Source organism: Euprymna scolopes, chromosome 40 (assembly GCF_053919585.1).
Source record: "Euprymna scolopes isolate OS-2025 chromosome 40, ASM5391958v1, whole genome shotgun sequence".
Taxonomy (NCBI): Eukaryota; Metazoa; Mollusca; class Cephalopoda; order Sepiida; family Sepiolidae; genus Euprymna; species Euprymna scolopes.
Genome location: NC_136521.1, coordinates 16,989,632 through 17,017,134, shown reverse-complemented (window position 1 = coordinate 17,017,134; position 27,503 = coordinate 16,989,632). Strand labels below are relative to the sequence as shown.

Sequence of the window (27,503 nt, the reverse complement as noted above, 5' to 3'; positions counted from 1 at the left end):
AATCGCCATATACATTTTATAACTTACTATATATATATATATATATATATATATATATATATATATATATATATATATATATACGGTAGAAACATCAACGGGCAGGATGGCGTCGGTTATAACCGTCTGGCATGGGGTTCGTTTTGACGGTATTGCGGGCAGAGTTATATCATGATTGTTGAACACAGGAACTATTGGGCTGAAATTGAACGCTGCATAGAATAGGCTAAGAAGACATTTTGGATGTAAAAATATATTTTTTTATTTTTAACAATTAAAACTAGCATTTAACTTTAAAACCCATTCTCGACCGCCCGTCGACGACCGGCGTAAAACAACTATATGTGTCGCTAGCATGCTACCACCTGTTTCCAACGGAGTCCAACGCCTCGACTGTTTAAAACAATAAAATTCTAATTCAATTCTTCTCCCTTTCTTTCATTTCATTGAAGGAAATAGAAAGAGAGTGAAAGAACAGAGAGAAAGAGAAAGAGAGACATTCATACATAACACTGTAATATTGTTTTCTTTATATAGGTCTCGATGACAAGTTCTATTGGGTTCGACCTTTCGAATCTGGGGTCTCACACCGTTTGGATTTAGTTGAATATTATAAACAACTGTCGCTCTTGGATCGAGTCATACTTGATTGACAACAGTTACTGAAGCCGTCATGTTTTCTTCAATAAAAAAACCTTTCCGGGCAGGCATAAATTTAAAAAAAAAGTTTATCGATGTAGAAGCTCCCAGCTCCCCGAAAAGCGAGCTTTTTCATTGTGCCACAGATTTAGTTGGCTTTGTAACATCTTGTTAACATTCCAAACTTTAATCTTTAATTTTTAATTCGCGTTATTGTTTTGTTGGTTTTCAGTTTTTTATTGTATTATTTTATTACTTCGAAGTAAAGTTTTAAAAAATTCTTGTAAAATATTTTTTAGTATGAAAAGGTATGTAATGCGTATATAGCTGCAGTGGTATCTTGACGTATGCAAATGACTAAGCCGTGGAGCGAGGTAACGCCACACCGATGTAAGAGAAGGAAAATGAAAGCGGACAGAGTTATAGAACCACGTGGCGGCGACAGCGATCTAAAAGCAGATGCTGGCGTAAGATAGTCGTGTAACGCCGTGGCGTTTAATAGAATGGAAAAGACGAGACGACAGAGTTTTGTTAACCATATATATATATATATATATATATATATATATATATATATATATATATATATATATATATATATGATATATTTATGATAGAAACGAAGGGAACTGTATAAACATGATGCCGCTACGTGTGAACATCGAAAAAAAAGTAAAATTCTATTTCTTTTGCTGTTTTGAGACTGTCTTTTTTCATTTTTATAAAGGCCAAGAGACCACTCGAGGATAAGGGTCAAAGAATGTGCAGTGGACAATTGGACAATAAAGTAGTCGTAAGTAATAGAAATTCGGTAAATTTGTTAACTTATATGGAACGGCTCATTAAAAACTTGTTTACGATAGACTTGAAGACAACGATATCGTAGTCAGCTGGAAAGCAGGAAAACGGAAGACAATTCCATAGGTGTGCTGTTCTAAGAAAGAAGCTTTGTTCATGGAATCTATGTTTAGGCTTAGGCACAGATAAAGAGGGGGGAATATTATTAATAGTGTTTTCTGCTAGACGGGTGTTTCTTGTGAAAGTTCGGTTAGGAGGGACTATAGATTAGAGCTCAGTCGAGCACTTGACATGAAAATAACAATAAAGTAGAAACAGACTCACAACATCTCTTCTGTGAGAAAGAGGTTGCAGGGAAGAGAAAATGACATCCCCTACGGGGCTATGAAATCTATTTTGAACTCTATCAAGGCAGGCCAAGTCTTTTCTAGCAGGTCCTGTCCAGATGTGGAAACAGTACTCCATCATTGGACGTACTTGGCTCTTATATAGATACAGAATTGCATCAGCAGTGAGATATCTTCTGGAGCGGTAGAAGGATCCTACCATTTTCTCAGCGACTTTGGCAACAGACTTTATGTACATGTTCCATTTCAGGTCAGGAGTAAAGGTTAAGCCCAGAAGCTTGTTAAAACATGACGCCTCCCCTAGAAGAGAGCCATTCATTTCAATTGATGCCAGATTTATGATGTAAGGATAAAAGCTTGGTTTAAGATGCATTAAAAGTAACAAGCCACCTCTTTCCCCATTGTACCACGTGCTCAAGATCAGAGGAGAGAGAATCGGAGAGAACTTGGTCGTTTACGGTCTTAGATGTGCTACCATAGATAGCAGTGTCGTCAGCATAAATATCAACGAACGATATAAGGATGTGATTTGGAAGATCATTAATGTAAATTAAGAAGAGAGTTGGGCCCAGGATAGATACCTGAGGGACTCCAGCATAATACTGTGAGCTGCTGATTTCTACCCATCAACCACTACTCTTATGAGCCTATTAGAGAAAAATGATTTAATAATTGAGAATACATTTCGAGTCTCTCCATTATACCTGCTTGGTCTGATTAAAACTGTAACGGCCACGTTACACACTAAACTATCTCTCACTATGAGATGTTTGAAAGTGGGATGAATGAGCCCGTGCCCCTATAGAAAGATCATGTAGGCCCTGCAAAAATAAGCCTGATTAACGCCGTCAGATTTCCTAGTGAGGGCGCCATAGATAAGCAGGATACTTATTCCAGGCAAGAGCCTTGAGGCAAGGTCAGTTTGGGTGGACGTTCTAAGACTATCCAGAACATTTGCCTCAGTCCGACAGTTAAAAGGCATCCGAAATGTCCCAGTCAATGAACTGATTGTCGAAGCCGGAACGTCGACTGACATACTATGAAATGTACACCAAGAGTTGTTACCTCTCAATATATTTACCGTTCGGATCATATTGAGTAAGAGTGAGTCCCCATAATACGACAGCCTTTTTGCACCTTAAATAGCTCTTAATATCTGTTCTGATTCGGATAAATATTACGCGTGTCGGTGAAATTTCTCTTCTTTCCCGACCGTTGCTGTTCAGATCCGGTTTAAAATGAGTCAAATATCTTACTCTACTGGTAATATGTCACTAGTGTTATATGAGTGATCATTTTTTAACTGGTTTTACGTGATTGTTATAAGTTTCCTCGGATCTAGTAGGATATACACAATACTGCTAATCCTTTACAAGTTGATTGAAGGTCTGCGTTTCTTCAGTAATGTTATGTACTCGCCGGGCAACGCCAGGTAGAAAACATTTATTCAGTTATCGGTTTATCTATTTATCTGTCTATCTATCTAGCGGAGTAAATAATAGATTGAATCGTGAGACACGATATTTGAGCGAGCATTCATGTACAGAAAGGTCAATGGGTTATGCTGTGACATGAATCAAACTTTGTGACTGATCAAGTTGCACTGGAACGCATACAAACGGGGACTGGATCTGACGTGTTATGGGTTCTGGTTTGAATAAGCTGAGTTAATTTTAGTGAGTTCTTTCTTAGACGCCGAAGAGACAAGATGGGGTAAACAGGCTACCCATAAAGGGCGAGAGTTTTCAAATGGAAGCACAAGCAAAGACCGTCATTTCATTCACTCCACTATGCTGTAACGAAACGCCTGGGATTAGATAAAGAAAAAATATATAAACAACGACACTTTGTCTTGGGTTCCTGTCTTGCATGCGTCTTTGTTGTAACAGAACAATTTCCACTAAGTTGGCGAATCTCCCAGAGGCCCAGCAGTAGACAGGTATGTCGTTATGTATATGTTGCTATATGTTCTGACACATACGCATCCACATTCAGTGACAAGATAAGCACAGCTATTTAGACAAACATAAACACTAGGCGATCACTACCTGATAAAAAGAGTTAAACAAGACCGTTAAAATAAAATTCAGTTAATCTGGTATTAATACATTTATACAAAGAAACTTCGCATTTGTCAATCCTACTTGCGGTTTGGGTTAGTATTGTTTTTTCTTGTGTTTTTCTCAACGCTTCAACCTTTATAATGCCTATTTCTAAATGACTTTCTCTTAGTGCTTCCCCGTTTTTAGTTTTTGTTTAATTAAAAAATTTTCTCGCATTAGCTCTGGTATGTCTCGAAGTTGTCTCGAATTATTTGCGTTATTTTTCCTTGATTTTCTGTATTCGCTGTATTTAATATTTGGCTGTTTTGCATAGACAGCTGAATTTTGAAGGGATTCGTATAGTACATTTTCGTTTCTTGGATTTTCAATTTACATATTTTATGATGAAAAATGTTTGCTAATAAATTATCAATGTTAAAGTTATTCATCGAGTCTGCATCAAATAAATTCTTGGAATTCTTGAGCGCGTAAAATGTTACTTTTAAATAATTCCGTTCAAATTAACTGGTAAAAATAATTTGCTAATAGCGTTAATTTTATGCTAGTCACCGTGCGATGTAACGTTAGAGCTTTATGCCAAGTTTGTTTAAAAGTCTATTCGGCAAGCTCAGTGTCTAACGGTAATTTTCATTATTTCACTGTATACTTTTACTATTAATACATTTGCGTAAATTTTCGTCTAACTTTCATTGTATGTTGTCTATCTAATTCTACTTTTTGTTTTGCGTTTGCTTCTAAAATGCGAGATTTTATGACCAAGCTTACCGCATTTTTGAAAAATTTTATTCCAAAAAAGACAAATATCTTTCCCAGTGTAATTCTTCACATATCAATCGGGAATAATTTCTTTAGTTTTTGTATAGTTTCTTCGTTTTAGAAATATGGGTAACAATTTTATTATCTCTCTTTTTAAGATTAGTAATTATTTGATTTTTACTGAAATGTAGTTTGACATATTCTTTTTTTTGTTTTTAAGGAAATAATTTTTGGATTCATACTTTACTTTGCTGATGTATGCTAATCCCTATCCAATGGCTTATTTAAATTGCTTCTCTCGCTTACACCCCTTTGGCAATCGTCCGCAAGTTACTGTAGAGTGCGACTAGGCTCGTTTACAAATTTCACTAGAACTATTTTTTTACATAGGCATCATCACTTATCAAGGCCCAGAGGTCACTCGAGTATAAAGGTTAAAGAGTATACAGTAGTCAATTGGACAATATATGAATCATTAGTAATGGAAATTAGGTAAATGTGTTAACTTAAGTAGAACGGTGCATCAAAAACTTGTTTACGTTAGACTTAAAAACAGCCATATTATAATCAGCTGGAAAACAGACAAACGGAAGACAGTTCCACAGGCGTGCAGTTCTAAGAAAGAAACTTTGTTCATTGAAGAAACGTTTTTGTCTAATTGTTCATGGAATCTACGTCTTTGTCTGATTCTAGCATTCTTTGCTGACACTTAACCTTGAGAGAATATGATACAATTAAAATAATCTTCCTATGCTTTTGCACATTAAAAGTCGTTATAGTACTTGTTTGCGATCGACTTACAACTATCTGTTTGCAGACCCATTTCACTACGGTTTAGATGGCATTTTCTTACGATTCTGTGATTGACTTAGATTTATGAATACCATGGTCTAGAGTGTTGTATCATCAGCAAATATACCCATTTCGAACACAATGTTATGGTCCTGGATATGACCTTAAACTATGTCAAGTGGTGAAGCTCCAGCTTGCAGACTTTGGGGAGTGTGAAGCAACCCTTTAATTTCCATTGCTCCCAGGTCCACTCTGACCCGGAGTGGTAGTACCTGTTAGGGTCCCAACTATGGATTAAATAGAACCGACTTCACAACAACAAATATATGCTATTAAAAAATATTTTCTTCAAAATCTTTGGATTCAGCATTAAATAACCTGAAAAGGTTGATATGCCGTAAAACAAAAACAACCAACCAACACAATGTTATCAAGGAGGTCATTTATAATTATCAAGAATAATAATGGTCCAAGGATAAACCCCTGAGGCACTTCCACATTAATATTATACTGTTTGGATTTACGTGCAGCAATGACAACCTGACAACCTGGATGGTCATATTGTCTAAGGTAAATCTAATTTATTTAGTATACGCCCAGTTATACTACGCGATTTAATGTTCATTAGCAGCCCTTTGCACTAGACTTACTAAAGGCCTTGGTATATAAAGGACTTTGCCCGCCATATCCAGTGCATGGCTATACTTTCAGAGATTACTGTTTAAATATGTGCAGTAGAATTCATGTTATTTTCTGTTAGGTATATATATAGAGACCTCCAGCTTAAAGCAACCAAAATTTTCTTCAAACTTTGAGTCGTAAAAAAATCAAGTTTGTTGTCTTCATTCTTATATACTGATCATTAGAACTACTGTTCTGATCTTGAATTGTATTTTCACAACGTTTCGGATGATGTAACCGCCAATGTCCTTCCGTCATAATAAAATAATAATCAGACCTAAATGGCAGTCTTCTGGTTGTTGAAGGTTAAATCCTCAGTGCGGGCGACACAAAGAATAAAATTGTCCATTACTTATAATGTGCTAATGATTTATAGATGACGCCAGATAACCAAATAAACAAAGGATTTAAATCGATATACACGTAGAGAAAAGGAGAGATCAGTTCGTTACTCAACGTATTAGCGAACAAGGAGGGCGAGTTAACAGAGTGTAGATTATACGAGTGTGCCAACTCTGAAAAGGCATCCAGCATGGAGATAAATGATTATATCCAAATATAATTCACTTCTTGGCGTTTCCTTTTTCGAGAGAAAAGCATATTTAATTGCAGGAAGCACAAAAGAAACTTTCAAAAGTAGCGTCATCTATAATTCATTCTTTTTTGTTTAGCAACATTCCTTTTTATGTTAGTTATGTTAGTTAATTATGTTAGTTATATTATGTTATGTTAGTTATGATGTTGTGTTATGTTAGTTAGTTATGTTAGTTATGTTATGTTAGTTAGTTATGTTAGCTAGTTATGCTATGTTAGTTAGTTATGTTAGTTAGTTATGTTATGTTAGTCAGTTATGTTAGTTAGTTATGTTAGTTATGTTAGTTAGTTAGTTATGTTAGTCATGTTATGAAAACTAAAATTCCTTTTCATTAATTTAAACTTCCTGGTACTTATTTTAACATCAATATTTTATCTTTAAATACTATAATCTGCTTTGATTAATTCTTTCTGTTATTCAAACATTCTTTTTATTATCAAAATATTGGTACTAAACACTGATTATCGCCCATGATCAAGCTATTCGGCTTTGTTCGAGTGTGACGTGACCGTCTCCGGGAGTGGTAGGGCTCCCCATTTGTGTGGGGGGGTGTTGAAACTCCCGAAACACTGGAGAATGCAGGGCAGATATGCTTGTTTTATTTGTTAAGTATTATTGTATGCCCGGGCATCGGCATCCAACTCTGCTGAGGATTATGAATTTCATTATTTTTATGAAACCGGCATATAAATTTTATTGTTTGGTGGAAAACTGGCAACATATGTCACCTCCAGAATAGATAACAGAAATTGAGGATATGAACATGACCTTTTGGGGGCCTGGAAAATCGGCAGACTGCAGGGACACACGAAGGGAATCGGGGATTTCCCTTAGATGACGTACTTACTGGTGATTGGTTAGCCAGACCTATCTCTGACATGAATACACAAGCGAGTCCTCACGCTAAAATCGTCAGTTAGAGCTCAGTTGGAGTTGAGATTTGAGCGACTCTAATACTAATTGAAGAGTGGGTGCCACCACTCTCTTTTCGATCATCACCACTGCAAAACTGAGAGTAATTAAGTCTAATTGGGACTCAGTAGTGTTTTGTCAAAACCAACATTTGAACAATTGTATATAAGTTATATTTTGTATATCTAACTTGAATTAACCAGTACAATAAAGATATCTGAGTCTGTCTTTCTTTTGCGTGCATGAAAATGTATTCATTTCTAGTGTGACAGACAGACGAAGCAGCGACCTACCAACCCGAAGGTAAAGTGATTCCAACCAGATTTACAGAGTCTCCTGCGAAGAACGAGCACAGGTCACATTGGGGCCCCTGACAAGGTTTGACTCATATGTGCTAAAGGAGATCCCCATTAGGGATCGCTGAGGGTTCACATGGGACCAACAGCACAGCACCTTGAGCAATCTAATATATATATATATATATATATATATATATATATATATAAGACGACAAAAAGAAAGTCTGCAGTTGTAATTTTTTCAAAATCTGTAAATTTAAGCTAAATTTAATGTAACAGTTTAAACAAACTATACCTCATTTGATTCGCCTTTTATTCTTCTATTATTTTACCTGTTCATATTTGACATTTTATCGAAATATTCTAGTGTTTACGTCAATTTAAAAAATAACTTCAAATTAAGGAGGCAAAAAGAAAGTCAGCACAACGGAAAATTGTTATTTAAATGTAACTTTAGGACATTAATGCAACACAAATACAACAAGAACACAATGAACTAGTTAATATTTAGTAGCATATCCCTTCTGCAATTTGACAGCCTGCAATCTTTTGGGAATTTCTTGAATTAGACTGCAGCAATACTCCGGGGAAAGGGCATCCCACTTTTCTTTAATTTTTGTCCAGAGTTCTTCCAACTTTGAAATTTTATTATTACATAGCTGTTGCTTGATGTAATGCCATACATTTTCGATAGGATTGAGGTCTGGAGATTGTGCAGGCCAATCCAAACACGGAATATCATGCTTTTCCAGGAACCTCTTGGCATTGCCAGCTGTGTGAATGGAACATTATCCATCATGAAAATGGGACTATCATCCAAATTCCGACCAAAGTAGGGTAGAAAATGCTCAGTCAACATATTAATGCACTTGGTCGATTAATTCGACATTGCAAACGAACTATAGACCCTGGACCATTGGTACTTACAATGCCCAACACCAAAACTGAACCTCCACCACGTTGCAGCGTTGAAACTGAGCACCTAGGATTAAATTCTTCGTCTTTCCTCCGACGGACGTACTGCCTACCATCACTGCCTAGCCTATTGAACTTGCTTTCGTCGCTAAAAAACACTTTTGACCAATATGAAGAGTCATGACCTTTATTGCATCTGACGAAGTCTAGACGGCGCTTTCTGTTCTTTACAGAAATCATTGGCTTGCGTATTGCAACAAATCCTCGCAAATTAAATTCCTTTAATCTGTTCTTGACATAAGAAAGAGAGCACTTTTTAACAAGATTGCACTGTTGTTGGATTTGGGAAGCTGTTTCAAATCTGTTTCTTAGGCTGTGGATCTTAATAGCATTGTCTTCCCTGTTAGAAATAACACTACTATGATGAGATTTAGGGGCATCACGAACACTGCCGGTGTTTTGGTGCTTTTGCACAGTCATTCGTACCGTTTTCTCATCACATGTCAGTCTGCGGACGATTTCTCGATTAGATAAACCAGAAAGGTGGAGATTAATGAGCGCCTCACGATCACTAATAGAAAGTCGTGGCATATGGACTAAATGTTATGTTTTATAACCTGGAACAACAACAATTACGATTAGAGAAGCTTTGTTGGTGGATATTTTAAAGTGATTTAGGGGCAATAATTTAAGCTGGTTTTATGCGAATTTGTTGCTGCGGACTTTCTTTTTGCCTCCTCAATTTGAAGTAATTTTTTTTAATTGACGTGAACACTCGAATATTTCAATTAAAAGTATAATATGAACAGGTAAAATTATGGAGGAATAAAAGGCGAATAAAAACTTTAGTCACAGTGAAAATAATTTTTCTCTAGTGAAGGAAGAACCTCGTATGCACTCCAAAAGTTGAAGAGCTAGAAAGACGCGTGTTGTATCCTTAAAACAAGCAACCACTTGAGCTCAAGAATTTTATTTTCTACATAGTAACCACTGTTCTCAATGTACTTTTGCTAGTAACTAAATCACGCGGCTCTGCTTCTGACGTACGTCCATGACATGAGTTGCTTACTTAACGTCTCACATCATTAGTATCTGCAACAGGAGACACAATTTTAGGTCATAAATGCATAAGTTTATGCATCATAACAATGTAATTTGCAATTCCTTCTTATTTATTCGGGCGGAATAAATTTTAGGAGACATTACTTTTGGAGTGCACTCTGTGTATTTGATTGAAATTAGATTAAAGTAAGACATACGTATTTACATTTTCAAAAATATATTATTCATATAATTTAGCTGCATATAATTTAGTAGCATGTTGACATTCGGCACATAGAGGATAACATAAGGATCATTTTCATTGTCTTTCTTAGAATATTTTTACATATAATTTAAGCTTTATAACTTATATATAACTTTATATACATGAAGTTTTGAAGAGTTTTGTTCTCTCATATCATCCTTAGATGTGCGCTTAAGTGACCCGGAAACATATGGCGATAAATCATACATAAGACACTTTTTTTACACAGGGATCACCACTTATCAAGGCCCGGAAGCCACTCAGGGATAAGGGTTATTGCAAGTACATTACGTTAGTGTGGTTGGTTGGTTGTTTTGTTTTACGGCATATCAACCCTTTTCGGGTTATTAAATGCGGAATCTGGTGATTTTGAAGAACGATTTTTTAATATAGTATATTTGTTTTTTAAGTTGTATTCTATTTAACCAATAGTTGGGACCCTAACATAGTGGACCTGGGAGCAATGGCAATTAAAGGGTGGCTCCACACTCCTTAAGGCCTGCAAGCTGGGGCCCTCACCATCGGATATAGTTTAAGGTCATATCCAGGACTGACGTTAGTGTGGAGATTTGATGAAGTGTTTACTTAAGGGGGCGGTTCATTAGGAATTTGTTAACGTTTAACTTGAAAACATCTAAGTTGTATTCATAACACTTCATTCTTGGTACAGGGTGGCACCTAAAATGAAGAGTATTTTGCCTGACTTGTTGTACTCTAGTATTTAAACACTCCAGAAACACACGTTGTATGCGGGAAGTCGCAAGACAAAGAAAAGAATTTGACCCACTTTTTTCCCAATTGAAACAACAGACATTTATTTACAGGTACTTCCAGAATAACGAATTGTCTCTTGTTCAAATGTCATCTTATATTTCAATGTGTGTCAAGCACGCGGCACCCAGTCGTTGTCCCGCCATGTTTAAGACACTCTTTCCCTAACAGCTCTCCGGGTACGTGTGTACCACGTCTATCTTTTTCTTAGTAACCTTTGTCTTTATTTTCTTCTTAGCTGTGCCGTTACCTCGCACACAGTTCGGTAATTTGCATACAGCTGTTACTAGCATACGCACGTATGTGCTTCGTTACATTTTGCCACGATCCTACATTGCAATTAATAATTTTAAGTAGTTGCTTCCTAAAATTCGTATCCAGTTATCCATTTCGACATTGTTTCGGCTATTACTCATCACATAACATAACAACAGTTTGCAACAAGTCTATAGTTACTTCTTTTAAGATATTCGCAGTAAGAACTTTATTACAATGAAAATGGTTTTTGGTATTAATGTACCTAGCGTCCGCTTCTTCCCACTTGTGGAAACATTTGTTCCGAGACTGCATCCCTGTTGATTACAACATGGTCTTCTTTAAATCTATGACAACAAATTATAGTCATTAATAATCCCCTAATTACCATATTAAGTTCGTAAAACTGATCAATGTTAGTACATTCATAGTATTAACCTCTTATGCCCTCAAGTGGATCTTAGCCTAAACAAATTATTACGTCAATGGTGGACACTCTTGGTCTTGACCTTATTCTTTTGAATGTGTACATTTTGTTTGAGAATTACTCGAATGAAGATTGAACCTCGGTCTGCTAACCTATTAGCAAGCCCTCTAACAATTATGGCAAAAAGAACATATACACATTAATTAGATTGCAAAAAAAAAATAAATATTTCAACTGTTTTCTACAAAATATGTCGATGGAATCATATTTCTTCAAATAAAATTTATTTAAGAATTATTTAAATTTATATTTTTTAACTTTCCGTTTGATATTCAGTAAAATAATTAGGTTTATATGTCGTAAAATAAAACAACCTGTCTATGTTTAAATATGGAATAGAATAGTAGAGTAGACTTCGAAAGATTAAAGTTGTTTTTAGGGATTGTTCAACTTTCAAACGCATACATTTACATTCTAAATTGATCGTTTTCAATGAGGCAGACACAACATGGGTTTCGAATTAATTTCAAACTTCACGTGAAATAATATATATTCTTCTTTATATTAGTTGTTATTTAAAGTGTGTTTCTTTCAACAATTTACCGCAATTATTTGTGCGTGCATATAATTAATACACACTCAGCTAAATCATCTCTAAAACAGGTTATTTACTTACATGTTTTCGACAGCAAGAGAATACGAAAGGTCGTTTATGCGGTAGGTTTGTGTGTGGTGCCTCCAGCGACGAATTAACGTTCATGTCTCATTGAAAATAACCTAAAAGTACCTACAACACTGACTTACAAAGAAAGTAGTCAAACATATCCAATCAAGAAATATATTCGTTTTATTCATAACATTAGAACAAACTATTATATTCTCTCAAACGTGCGATTATTGACCTCAATCGATTGACCTTAGTCCTTTATTCCTTATCAGGAGAAAATAATTTGATTGGATCTAACAGTACATCGAAACGTTTCTGTTTTGCTCCATGTGATTGTATCCTGGTTAAATAAGTAGTACATAATTACATTGAAGCAAATCAAAGTCAAACTATAATTATTCTCAAGAATGTGTACTCTTAGAGTTCGTAAGATCGGAATAAAATTAAGTTCTATCAGGTGAGGAATATTGAATAGGCGTCCTTGGGCAGGTAACCGTCTACCTGATCATTAGCGCTAACAATTTGATTAACCTGAGAGTATAAATACGAGTCTAGTTTGTCTCTTCGTCCTCAGAGAAAACTTGCAGTCACACAAACCACAACAGCTTGTTCTCCTTTTGGTAGTCACCAAGTCGAAAACCACTCCACCATGCCTAACTACACCCTCCATTACTTCAATGGCCGCGGACGTGCCGAGTGCATGCGCATGATGTTCCATATGGCTGGCGTTAAATACATGGACAAGAGATACGAATTCTCCGACTGGGATCGTTGCAGGAATGGTAAGGAATTGTTATTAACGTTATTTTTTTAATTGTTTGGCATTTCACAATAAAAATAAAAATAGAAAAGCGGAAGTTAAACATTAGTCAGATTTATTAGGACTTAGATGGGTAACCATGTATACATGATAACTTCTAAATGTAAGAAAGAGGGAGTTTGAAGATTTGCTTCCTTATAAATTCGAGAGAGTCTCTTCAACATCTTGGTGTGCATAGAATAGCGTACTGTTAAACTTTTGTAGGGTAATAAATCACCGAGTTCTAATATTTACATACATACATACATGATTGATGATTGCAACATCTTGTCAGACGAGTACCACTCCCTCAGACATTTAAAATCCATGAGTCCAAATGCCTAAGGGAGTATCTATACAAAGATGATGTTGCAGAGTCTTAGCTTTGTACGACAGCTAAGTCTCTCTCTCGGTTCAAAATGTTGAGATCCAGCAACAAGCAAAAGCAAGATAGCCAGCAACAAATTAAACTGCAGACCAGCTTAATGCGGGTACTGGTCTCCCGCTTTATGGTTTTTTAAATCAGAGATTTACTTCTCCTAGAAAGGTTTCCTTCACCACGGCTTACGTGTGTGTATACTAGCACCGTGTACATACATGCATACATACATACATACATACATACATACATACATACATATCTATCTACATGTATATAACACACACACACACGCGCACACACACATATATATATATATGTGTGTGTGTATGTGTGTGTGAGTGTTAGGGCGATTAATTAGAATCGAAATTGGGAGTCGGTACAATTAGAACTTATTTTTGAAGTATCAGAATCGATATTGGATTCATAATAAAAATTGTTTCTACTTTTTGATGCCAAAAACGATTCTTTTGACGTTTTTCTTTATTGAAAATTGTATTTTTCATTGATTAATATTCCAATGAGCAATATTATTTTGATATTAAACTAAAGTAAAAAAAAAACTGCTGATAATTTTATTCATTGCTATATCATTGACTTATCAATAGAAACATATAATGAAGCATTACAGTTAAACCCCGAATTGTTCGTATTGGTTTGTTCTTAGATGAGTTAGCATTTTCTGAAACCATCTATCGAATATAAAGAAGCGGGTCGAATGCAGAATCATCTTCTGTAAGACTATCAAGAAAGGCGTTAATTCGCTAAAGCTTAACTGCAGTGTGAATGGAATAGTAGTGTAGCCTTGGTAGGCAAACCAGCATTCACTTTTGATCTGATATTAATGAAATTTAAACTTTAAATATAAAAATACAATCAATGTTACGAAAAAAACTCGTCTGAAACCACTATCAATAATTTCTCACATTCTATATCTGTGCCTAAACCTCAACGTAGATTCCATGAACAAAGCTTCTTCTTTAGAAATGCACGCCTGTGGAACTCTGTTCCATTTACCTGCTTTCCGCCTGGCTACAATATGGTCGTCAAGTCCAATGTAAAAAAGTTCTTGGTGAGCCCTTAAGTTATCAAATTTACCAATTTTCAACTAATAACAATTACTATGACATTTTCCTATTGACTACTGTACAATCATTAACCCTTCTCCTTGTCATTGATAAGTGGTTACACCTTCGTAAAAATATATATGCCACCATCGCAATGGGGACTTTACTTTCAAAATGTATTAAAAAAAATGACCAATAACTTTCTGCTACACGATTAAAATTTGTATTTACATTTGTAAAAATCAAATAAGTATATTTTATATTCTGGAGTATCTTGAAAACCTTGTTTAAAAGTTTTCGGTTCACGAGCATGTTTAACTAAAAATTAAAAAAAATTGTGGAATGATGTTTATCGTTTTTGATCAAGAGAAAGCAAAGCTCAATAACGTCTATGCATTATATCCAAACTTTTCATTACTAATATTTTTATAATTCTGAAATATATATATATATATATATATATATATATATATATATATATATATATATATATATATATATATATATATAAATAAGTTTTATTTTCCGATGACATTTAATCGTTTGGAAAACACTAATAGACTGCCTCGCCGCAATGGAATATTTATTCCACAAAATTATAACGGTTAACGCATGTGTTAATTTATCTAAAGTTAGCTTCAAGTATGTCTAGGTTAGATTTGCGTACCGTACTGAGCAGTTTTTAGGTAAAAATAGCACGTATTAAGCTTGGAAAGTTCTAAATAAGGGAGTAGTTCAAAGTGTATTATATTTTTACTGCAGTAAAAGGATCACCGATGCACGGAAATATGATATATTTTTGATGTTGACTGTAAACAAGTGAGAGTTAGTTTGGAAAGGGGTTGCATAGTCCAAGTTGCAGTTTTTTTAAAAATTCAATCACCAATCATCTTACAATCTAAAGTTTAGGTTAATACTATGCCATAACGTTTGCCGCACACATTCACCTGAAAAGACTCATTATGGGATTTCACTTTCACCGTAAATAGAGACTAGAACTTTCAATCGATGACGCAGTATTTCCGTCTGAATTATACACGTGGATGTAGGTCATCTTTGCATGAGGTTTCGACTCCATAAAAAGTTTAATCGGTCAGGTTGTTTCGAATCAATCAACATTTATTTTATTCCCGACAATCCACCGTGTTTATTTCTCTCGGTCATGTGGCTTCGAATTAACCGACATTTATTTGATTTTCGACAATCAATCATATTGTTACTCCAGGTCAGGTGCGTGTCTGTGTCAAGGACTTTTATTTCTGGCGAAAGTTAAGCTACATTTTCGACTTTTGGTTTCAAATAAACCAACAATTATTTTATTTTCGACAGTGTATCTGATATGCCTTGTATAATGCTAAGCAAACGTTCAATAAACACCTGTTCAAGTTGGTGTCGGTTTATAAATATGAGTATATGCTCATATGTAAATTATACTTAATTTGCATATCACTACATCTCCCTATAAAGGAGAGGCTTTATGCCACGAGTACTTCTTGTACGTCTTTTCGTGCCCTCCTAAACATCTTCCTTTATCTTTCTCCTTTTCTTTGGAGATCTGAATCTATCACGCCTTTCCCTATAATCGCAGTGTTCCTCCTGCATATTCTGATCTTCCTCTTCTGCCTTGTCTCATTCTACCTTTTCTACCACGGCCCTCTCTACTTCCTCCACAGTCTCATTCTTCAGCAACTCTTCTGTTACATCAATAATGGGCAGCTCTGAATGCATTTCCTCACCCGACTGTTCTCCTTGGGATCTTATTTGGTTAGCATGAGCTAAAACACGGTTCCCTTTTTTATTTATTTAATATTGCAGTATTATGTCCTTTCTGCATGATAAATTCTGCTGTCTTGGCTTCTGTATTCCTATTTCTTTTGTACCACATCTTTTGATTTGTGGCATATGAGTTAAAGGGAATATTAATTGTCTGCCCATTAAGGCAGATGGACTTTCTGGCCTGCCTGCATGCGGAATTCTTCTATAACTTTGTAATAATCTTGGTAGGAAAGCATCGATTTTCTCCTGTTGCACGCATGATTTATGCCCTTCTTTACGGCCTAGACCATCTTTTTTTTGCTATCCCGTTGTTTTGAGGGTGGTAGGGAGGGCTCTTGTAAGGTCTGCATCCTATTTTTCTTAACCATTCATGCAAATCAGCATCCGTAAATTCTGGCGCGTTATCCGTCATCGATGTTCTCGATATCTCATTTCTCGAAAATATTACTTGTAATATTTGTTTTACGGTGGTACCTTTTTATCAGGTACTCTCACCACTTCAGGCCAACCTGAATATGTATCTACTAATATTAATAACAGTCCTATCTCATTGACAGAGGCATGATCCATGTGTACTATGCTCCACTGTTCTGCTTTTCGGGCCACACATGTATTTTCTTGTGCTTAAAATTCCAGAGTTCTGTGCATTTTGTGCATCTTTTTACGTCTTGAGTACCCCGGTCACCATGCTCCCAATTTAATTCTTCTTTGCGTAGCTGCCACTCCACAATGTACGTCACCATGTACACTTTATATACCCCGTCTCCTCTGTATTTCTGGGGGGAACTACCAAGTCTCCATTACATATTACCCCGTTTTCTATAGTCAGTTCATGTCTTATTTCTTTGAATGGTCTTTCAGCCATTGAACAATTTCCCCAGTGATTCTCTTTTATCCTCAACACTATTCTGTTTAACACTGGGTCATTTGTAGTTTCAGTAGCCATTTTATCTTCAGATATTACATCGGTTTCTACAAGATGCAGGAATGTGTCTTCAAATTCCGTGTCATTCTGTCCTTATCATCTCCATAAAACCTCAATCTAGATAAGGAATCAACGTGCGGTATCATATTCCCTTTAACATGCTCAATGTCAAAGTTGAATGCCATGAGTCTGATCGCCCAACGTAATGTTCCGGACGTTGTAACTTTCGGTAGTTCTTTTCTTCTGTTGAAAATAAATTCCAGTGGTCTGTGATCACTTTTCAACAATAGTTTTTTTCCATCAAGAACTGTCTTGCTCTGTCCGTTGTCCACACTATGGCTAGTGCCTCACTTTCTATATTAGAATAATTGTGTAATAAATCCTCTTCTGACGCTTTTATTTGTAATCCCTGTGTCAAATGATCTGTATAGCTATATTAGGATTAATTTGTTGTAGATAAGACTTATTCCTTATAATTACAAATGTTTTTATTCATTCCAGATTTCCCTTGTAATTACCTCCCCTGTCTGCAGATGGATAATGGTTACATGATGCCCGAGACTATGGCCATTTGCAGGTACATGGCCCGTGAATTCAGTAAGTGTTTTATACAAGTCTCTCCATTTTCTTTAAAAGAGAAAATAATACTTAAGATTTAAAAGTTTTTCGTCACGAATTCTTTTTTACAATTCAACCCCCATAAGCCATGTTAAATGTTTTAAAATCAGTTTTTATTAGAAACTGATTAAATTTAATTGTTTTTCATGTTATTTATTTTGTAAGTTTTCATTTTTTATATTTATAGACTTCTACCCCAATAACGCCATGGACATGATGAGGTGTGACTACATCAGCGACTGCTTCTATGAAATCATGCACGACTACATGAGGTATTACCATTGGAAGAACGGAAACTTCAGGGTGAGACAATTATTATTAGTTAGCAATTCTTGCCGAAATATTTCAACTCATAATAAAAAAATCGATTACTAAAGGTGTTAAACTAAAATGATTCGATATAAATTGACGATATATATATATATATATATATATATATATATATATATATATATATATATATATATATTCTTCCGAATAGATTTATCCAACAATCAGCTGGTATGGAAATCTGTGATTATAAGATTTACAAAATATTACTGGTCGTTATATTCTATGTATTATCCCAACTAAATAGGAATTGCTCAATATATAGGATAGAGCAAATAAAGCTCAATATACAGGATAGAGCAAATAAATATCTATTTGATAATATTTTCTCCTCTGAAGAGATGGTAGGCATCGAAACCCTATAGGATAAGAAGATAAAATTTCTAAAATCTTCTTTGTCTTACTTGGAATAATAAAAAAATCCTTGATTTGAATAAAGTTTCTTTTTAAAATTTCATTGAATCACTACAATTTGCTATATATATATATATATATATATATATATATATATATATATATATATATATTTATATATATATATATATATTGAATATAAAAATATAAAGATTGATAATTGTAAATTATATACCAGCTTCAAAAGGAAAAACAAACTGATTTTAAAACTGATTCATAATTTACAATCATTAATCTTTATACCAAATATTAATATTATAGCTCTAGGATAAATATACCTATTGAGTTTCTTATATATCTACATTAATATGAGCATTGTTTTTTTTTAAGTATTAATACATTGAAGTAAACTTTGCTCTTTTGATAGGTATAACCACGAAAATAAATACTTTTTGCTTCAAGGTTTTTGCCGATTGTACATTTACTTTTTGTACCCTCAAATATCTCACACTCTAGCTCGCCAGATTTGAACTCTTGTATATACTGGTTACGGGTCGATGGTGAGGAAAACTCCGATGCTTGCTTCCAGGACAGTGTTGACTCTTTTAAAACCTCCATAAATCGAGCATTCAACAGTATCAAAAAGTCAGCTGTCAAGGTCTGTCGTGCGTTTAGGGCTCGTATTGAGCAAGTTTTGGACGCAGAAAGTAGACACATGTAATAAAATGTTTTGCATTTGTTTGTATTTATAAAGCAGTTAATAAACATCTTTTACTACCCTGTCTTTATCAAGGTTAATAGTTTGAGATCTCAAACTGCCAATTTACCGTTTATATCCTGTATTCCATATAAATATATATATATATATATATATATATATATATATATATATATTTGTTTATTGTTATATAAACATGCTCACATCCCGCTGCTACAAATAGCAACTTGTTTCAATCAAACAACAGATATCATCAGGCAGCGACTTGACTATTCAAAAGTTCAATGAATAATCCATTATTTATTGAATTTTTGAATAGTCAAGTCGCTGCCTGATGATATCTGTTGTTTGATTGAAACAAGTGGCTATTTGTAGCAGTGGGATGTGAGCATGTTTATATAACAATAAACAAGTATTATCAGCTCTTTTTATTGAGCACTATCTAACAACCTCGTTGAATTCATTAGTCCATTACTTTTGAATATAAAAAAACCCGAGTATATATATATATACATATATATGTATATATGTACATATATATATATATGTATATATATATATATACATATATATATATATATATATATATATATATATGAATACCAAATTTAAAATTTAGCATAATTTACTTGAACATTTTTACTGAATTAAATATTATTTTGCAGTATAAAAATAGAAACTTAACAATAAACTGAAGATATTTATTTTGCTAAACATAATGCATTAAAACAACAAAATAATAAAAAAAGGCTGATAATCGTATTCTTACATCGCTCATTTATTGCGAAGAACAGAAACTTACTGTAAAATTTTCTGTTCTTGATGATGAAACACTACACGAGTAGAGATCGCTTCGAAAATCAAGACTATTCCTCAAAAATACAGCACTACTTTGACGTAAATCTCTAAAATACCGCGTTGTATTAATTAACAGATTCAGATTCTACTAGTTTTTATTGTTAATAGAAAAGTAGTGTTATGACGATATATCAGAATCGGAAATCAGAAAAATCGGAAGTATTTGGTGTATCAGAATCGTTATTAGAATCAGAAAAATTAGCCTATTTTACAATTCCATAAACGATTCTTTTTTGGTTTTTGTTTACAACTTCATATGCCACTGCTCATGCTTATGATGTAATGATAAATAAATTTTTGTTGTAAATTACGAGTAAAACTAACATTTATAGATAGTAATAATAATAATAATAATAAAAATAATAATAATAATAATAATAATAATAATAATAAAAATTAAGCCGGCAAGAAATATGTTAAAATGTCACGGTAAAATGGCACAAATGAAAAATGATGCAAATCTCACAATTAGTTTTTCAATTCGATATTCTCAATCAAATTCGAGGAAAAGATTAACGAAACAAATAATTATAAAGATTGATTTGTGAAATGTACATCTCACTTCTCCTAAAATATATGCACGAATTATATGTTTTTTTCCCGGTAATCCGAAAATGAAACAAAGGCGCTATAACTAAATATTAAGAATTTTGAAAAAAAACAAAAAACATCTAAATTGGTAATTACATCGACATCGGGAATTTAGACCATAAACAGTAATGATATCTTAATCTAGAAATGATATCTTAATCTAGAAATGTTATCTTAAAGAAATGATATCTTAATCTAGAAATCTAGAAAATCTAGAACTCTAGAAAATATTAGAATCGTCCCCTCACTAATACATAGTTTGAATAAATCAAAACGGAAATTATTCTAAATAGTTTTTCACTTCTCTTTTCTTTTTACAGTACAACATGAACGACTGGGGATTTGGTGGTGACAGCATGTGCAGCAACTACGATGTAAGTTGCACTTTGTCATATCATATTTATATTATATTATATGCATTTTTTTTAAATATTTCAATCGAATAATTACTCTTCTAGAAATTGTTTAATAATCTAACCCCAGTTTCTAAAGGATAATATTTAATGCGTGTTCATTTCTGCTTTCAGAACTACATGTACTGGAGATACATGAACACCTTTAACAGGATCATGCCCTTCATGGAAAGGACTCTGTGCATGCGCAATGGCGGAAACATGTGGTTCATGGGAGATCAGGTTTGTATTTATTTTAGTCTAAACATTTAGTATAATGTCAGTAACGGCAGGTTTGAGGTTTTTAACTTTTAAATTCAGATGAACATATCTCGGCTCAAACAAAAATTTATTGATCAAAATAAGCACTATCAGAACTAATACATTTTAATCAACACAAAAAAGTGCTTTTATGCCAGTAACGTAACAAGCTCTTGCGTTCTGGTGGCGATGAAGTCGTTGAAGGAGTTTTTAATATCGCTTAGGATTTTGAAGAATTTCTGACATAGAAAGTTGTCAATGGGCTTGAAAAAGTGGTTGTCACTAGGTGAGAGGTCTGGAGAGTATGGCGCATGAAGAAAAGTTTCGTAGCCCAATTCGTTCAACTTCTGGAGGCTGGTTTTGCAACGTGCGATCGGGCATTGTCGTGGAAGATAATTGGGCCTTTTCTGGGTGTTGTTATCGGAGTATCTGATGCATTTTATCCATTTGTTAACAATACTTCTCCGCCGTAATGATTTCGCCTGCATTCACACAACTGCAATGAAGGAGGCCGGTCACAGACAACCAAACAGTCAGCATGACCTTCTTTTAGTGCAACTCTTATTTTGAGAAGTGTCGTGAAGCTTCGTCGGCGTCTAACCACTGAGCTGAGCGTCGCCGGTTGTCGCAATAAACCCACTTTTCATCGCAAGTCACAACGCGGTAAACAAAACAGGTCGTTCTTGTTGCATAAAAGAAGGGAAGATAACACCTCATGACGGCGTTTCCTTTGGTTGTTGTTCAATTCGTGAGGCACACATTGATCAAGTTTTCTTGTCTTTCCAATCTCTCTCAAATAGTTGGAAATCGTTGTATACGTTACGTTGAATACAGAAGCAAGTTCTCGAATAGTTGTGCGTGGATTGGCTTTAACTATGGCTTTGAATAAATCGTTGTCAACATCCGATTGCCGACTACTGTACTCATCATCTTTAAGACTCTCATCGCCGCCAGGAAATTTCTTAAGGCACCATTATGCTGTGCGTTAAGTAGTGGTTTCTAGTCCAATCGCTTCGTTGATATCGCTAACAGTTTCGACGGCTTTTCGACCTAGTTTTAATTGAAATAAAAAAATTAGGCAGATTTGCTTTTTTACATCTTGTATAAAACGTTCTGAAAAAATGACATAATTGTTTTAAAACGAGTGTAATTCGAACGATTGGACAAAGCTAAAACGCTATTTAAAATGATATAAACGGTAAAAGTATTATAACGGAAACTTATAAAATACATCATTTGAAATCGAAATTTAAAATTCCGAAAAAAAACTGGTCAGCCTAATATATATATATATATATATATATAATATATATATATATATATTATATATATATTATATATATATATATTATATATATATTATATATATATATATATATATATATATATATATATATCACGACTGGGGAATGATAGAAAAAGAAAAAAAAGGCGGGGAATCATATCTAAAACATCTCTCTACAATTCGCCAAAAAGGTCTAGGGTATTCACAAACCGTTTCTGCCTGCAGAGAGAGAGTTTGAGGCGTGCAATGGGGACAAATTCGAGAGTTTTCAAATGACTACTCGATCTGCCTCGAAATAAAATCGAAAAAAGTCGTCCTTATATATCTGCTCACATTCTGGGTTATCCAATGAATTATTTCCAATTGTGGAATCTCAATTATTGTGGGTGGGGTTGAGGAGAATTTTATCTTTATTTTTATTTTGAAAACCTGAAGAAACATGTTGTCCAATTCTTGTTTCAAAATGAACACTGGTTCGCCCGACATAGATAGCATTATACGGACATTGGAATTTATACAGGGTGAACAGAAAGTCCTTGGACCAATTCAAAAGTGGTTTAATAATAGAAAATTACAAAAATATGAATTAAACATGAATGAAAATTATAAGTTAGGAAACCAAGAATAAATTCAAATTATTTATTTTCAATGTGATGTCCCTTCCTTTCGATTAGACGTTCAATTCTCTGTCTGAAGTTACCAACCGAGGCACGCAGCGTTTCCTGAGGTATTTTAGCCAATTCACTCAGAAGAGATGTCTTCAAAGTATCAACACTTGGATGAGCAACAGAACAGACCTTTGCCTCTAACAAAGACCACGCCGAAAAATCCATGGGATTCAAACCAGGCGATGCAGGAGGCCAAATCTCCTTACTCCAGAATCTTGGAAAATGACGTTGGCACCAGTCCTAAGTTTTTCTGGAGGTGTGGGATGGTACTCCATCTTGTTGAAAGGTGAAAGGCTGATCTTTGAAGTGTTTCTTCATCTCTTCAAATGCTGGAACCAAAATATCGTTAATGTAGCGATCTGTGTTGATCTTAACCCCCTGCTCCACGAAAATCAGGGGCGACTTCCAAGATTTGGAGACTGCAGCCCACACCATGAGGGAAGACGGCTTTTGTCGGCGGAAACTATTCTCACGGAGTCATCAATGTCTGCTGAAGATTTTGCGTAAACTCTGTCGTTCTTTATTGTTAACAGTCGCTTCAATTGTGAAGAGTTTTTCATCAGAAAAAACGATCTCTCGCTCTGTCGTGCCAGCCTTCAGTTCTCCAAGAAGAAGCTTTGCTCTTTCAAGTCTCTTGTGCTTTTGGGCAGGTGTGAGGTACTGTCTCTTTCTCATCTTGTAGGGGAACAACTGGAGATTGTTTTTTACGATGGTTCTCATCGAGGTCACGCTCACATTCATGTCTTTAGCCATTTGTCTTGCAGATCTCTTCGGGTTCCTCCTTACCCTCTCTCAGACAACTTTAATCACCTTCTTTGTTCGAGCAGTGCGAGGTCTTCCACTCCTAGGACGGTCTTCAGATGTACCAAGTTCCTTAAATCTGTTCACAACATGGTACACGGTGGATTTAGCCACTTTCAAGAGCTTAATAATCTCTGAGTTTGTCCTTCCCGCGCAATGAAGCTGAATTATGGCCTCTCGTTTGCTCATTTTTCTGAAAGTTTAAACAAAATTATTTTTATATTTTTGTTGAAAATAATTAGATCAATAGTTAGACTAAATACTTACTTTATTCGAAAAGAGAAAAAGTGATTTTAACAATATTTAATTTTAAAACTAAAAATGGTCCAAGGACTTTCTGTTCACCCTGTATATAATATTGCTAAGTTTAGTGTGAGGTAAACCGTCCTTTTTGAAAGAAGACAATGCAACCTGATGTATCAACGTATAACTTCGTGATTTTAGGAGTAAAAGAACACCGTTTAGTATAAAGACCGGTAAAGGTAGGTTTTCTATATATAGAAGTAAGAAAACCTCGTCTGGACCTTTCAATCAGCACGTCCAGAAATGGGAGAGAATTGTCCCTTTCTATCTCCAAAGTAAAAGATAAAGCGTGATGTAAGGCGTTAAGACGTTTAAAGAAATCTAAAGTCAAGTCCTGAGAAGAAAAAGCCGCCAACGTATCATCCACATAGCGAAAATATAAAGCAGGGGTGTTATGTGGTAATTTGAAAAGTTTTAATTCGTAATACTTTTATATATATATAAATATACACGCACACACACATATATATATTATGGTTGTATCGATGGTGTTGTCATATGTATATGTATTTGTGTATATATGAGTGTGTGCGCGCTGTTTATGCATGTAAGATTTTATTTTCATGAGAAGGTGGGTATATGAGAGATAAAAAGTGGGTACGTTACCAAGTACGTTTATACGCATTCACACTTATCGTCTCATCAATTTAGCCAGACAAATTTAATGTTTTCATCGAGTGTAGTAGTTTCTGGTTTATTACATGTTCGGTTGATTAGTAAGTAACCTATTAACGAAACATTACAGGACACCGTTAGCACACATCTTCCAGAAAGTTTCACTCTTTAAGCATATCCAAGGGGCCATTTCAGTTATTACATCATCATTAGAGATCTGTTCCGTGTAACGTTTGATAGACATGTGATTCTAAAAGCTTTCTTTCATTTCAACTCGACAAACGTGACGTCGGTCGCAATCTCGACCAGTGACTTTTCTTCTATACATTAACAGTGTTTGAATCACACCATAACTGTACATATCATCTTTACCTGATATTTGTCGTGGTAATTATTTTATTTACTAAATTTCGTGACATTTCGATCTGTACTTAGTTCGACCCTTGTCAAGATTAACACTACTGCTTTAATTGCTATCCGAAGTTGGGCAATTCATAGTGTCACACACACACACACACACACACACACACACACACACACACACACACACACACACACACACACACACACACACACACACACACACACATATATATATATATACACACATATTATTTAACAGGTGTGAGTTCCGTTATAAAAGCGTTGAGTTTATTTTAATAAAATACATTACGTATCGGGTACGTTTGAAAGCCAAATCACAACGATATATTACAATAATAAACACATATTTTACTTGTTTGAAAATTATAATTTAAGTATATTTCGGAGTCAAACTCCCTCCTCAGTATTCGGTACATCTCTTTTCTTTCATGCTATGTTGTAACGTTGGAGAAAGAAATATAATATTGCGTTTTGATTTGGCTTTCAAACGTACCTGATATGTAATTTATTTTATATATCATTTATTTTGATTGTTTGTTTAAATGGTTTTACTTGCCATTTTCTTTAAAGTGAGTAATGCTTTAAGATATCTGTATTTAACACTGTTAACTCATATTTCTAACTCTTCATTTCCAGATGATGTGGTGTGACATGATGTTCTACTGTTGCATGGAGATGATGTACAATTCCTACCCCAACATGTTCAGCAACTACCCCAGAATGATGGGTCTCTACAATCGTTTCTACAACTACCCGAAGATGGCCGGCTACTTTAAGAACCGTTGCAACTCCTGCTGGTAAAGACATTCAATGGATTGAAAAGAATGCGTCCAAATAACAAAGTTTATTTTGATAAAAAGAACACCAACTTTTATAATATAGATGTTTTAAATGGTGAATATTAGTTTTTTGAGTTTTGAAATTTTTAAATAAAATCAAAATTATTTTAAAATGAAGTTGTTTGTTTCTATTTTTTAATTTCTCGTTGTTAGCATACAGCATATGATATGTTGTTAATATACAGCATATGATACGTCTAATTGTTATCAACTGCCAACTAAGTAAGTTAACATACATTTGCTAGCTAATACGGCATTTCTGATTTCAAAGCCACGGGAATCTTTTATCACCGGACAGCATAAAAGACGTGTTTCTTATGTGCGTGTTTATAATACTTTATTAAAAAGTGAGATAAATCCAAAAATTTAGCACAAAAAGTTAAGACACCAGAGGTAAAATCGTTTCGTGATAAGTGATTTCCGTTAATATAAATATGGAATGGAAATCGCTTACCACAAGACGAAATACGAAACCTTATGGAACATTTCTTTTTTTATTATGAAACAATAAAAAATAATAAACTTTTATTTTTATATTTGTATAAATTTTCTCTCATATTCAAAACCTATCTATATAGAAATATTTTATTTCAAAAAAGTAATTTAAACTTTCATAGTTTACATTTCTATAAACATTTTTTTAATATTTAAAATATATTCATGCAGAAATAATCTACGAAATTATTTTTTTTACATTTCTGTAAATAACTTGTATTTTTCATTCTTAGATAGAATCTCTTTCACAAATTTTATCATATTATTTTTTATGAATAATATATCATAAACAAAGTAATTGCCGTAAGATGCATAGTGTTGGCATATGAAACATGAAGTCGAACAGTGAAATTATAAACCCTCTCAGCAAAAACAACCTTCTCGGAGACAAGCAACCTAGTTTCTGTTCGATCTACAGCTGATCTATGGACGGGGATTTCCTCTCAAGATAAATAGAAGAGCCATTGCTCAAAGCAACGGGATATTATAAAAAGGCTATCTGGTAAGCCATCAGATATCTCATCAGAAACACCCATGGCGAAATATCTTTTCAATTCCTGCTGAACGGTGCGCAAATGAGACCACTGAATGGTTCAAAACAGAAATTGAAGCACATGTTCACACGCGAAAAATTATAGCAATCCCCACTGACCCCAATGGTTTACTTCTACATGTGCAGCTGCCATCGCGCAAAAGCAGCATGCGTACCGCAGATTTAACCGACATAAGTCCAATTCAAACAGACAGAAGTATATAGAAACCAGAAGTAACTGTAAGAAAGAAATAGTGAAAGCTGAGAGAGAATTTACTGAACCCTCCCCC

General features: G+C 34.4%; 1 protein-coding gene across 1 annotated transcript; it reads left to right on the top strand.

Annotated features, from left to right (window-relative positions):
* The first annotated feature begins 12,872 nt into the window (after window positions 1-12,872).
* Window positions 12,873-26,148, top strand: LOC145265322 (S-crystallin SL20-1-like). Its single transcript, XM_080121093.1, has 6 exons — window positions 12,873-13,005; window positions 17,671-17,766; window positions 17,975-18,090; window positions 20,959-21,012; window positions 21,166-21,273; window positions 25,984-26,148. The coding sequence occupies exons 1-6, from the start codon at window positions 12,873-12,875 to the stop codon at window positions 26,146-26,148; spliced, it is 672 nt and encodes a 223-aa protein (XP_079977219.1).
* Window positions 26,149-27,503: the final 1,355 nt, after the last annotated feature.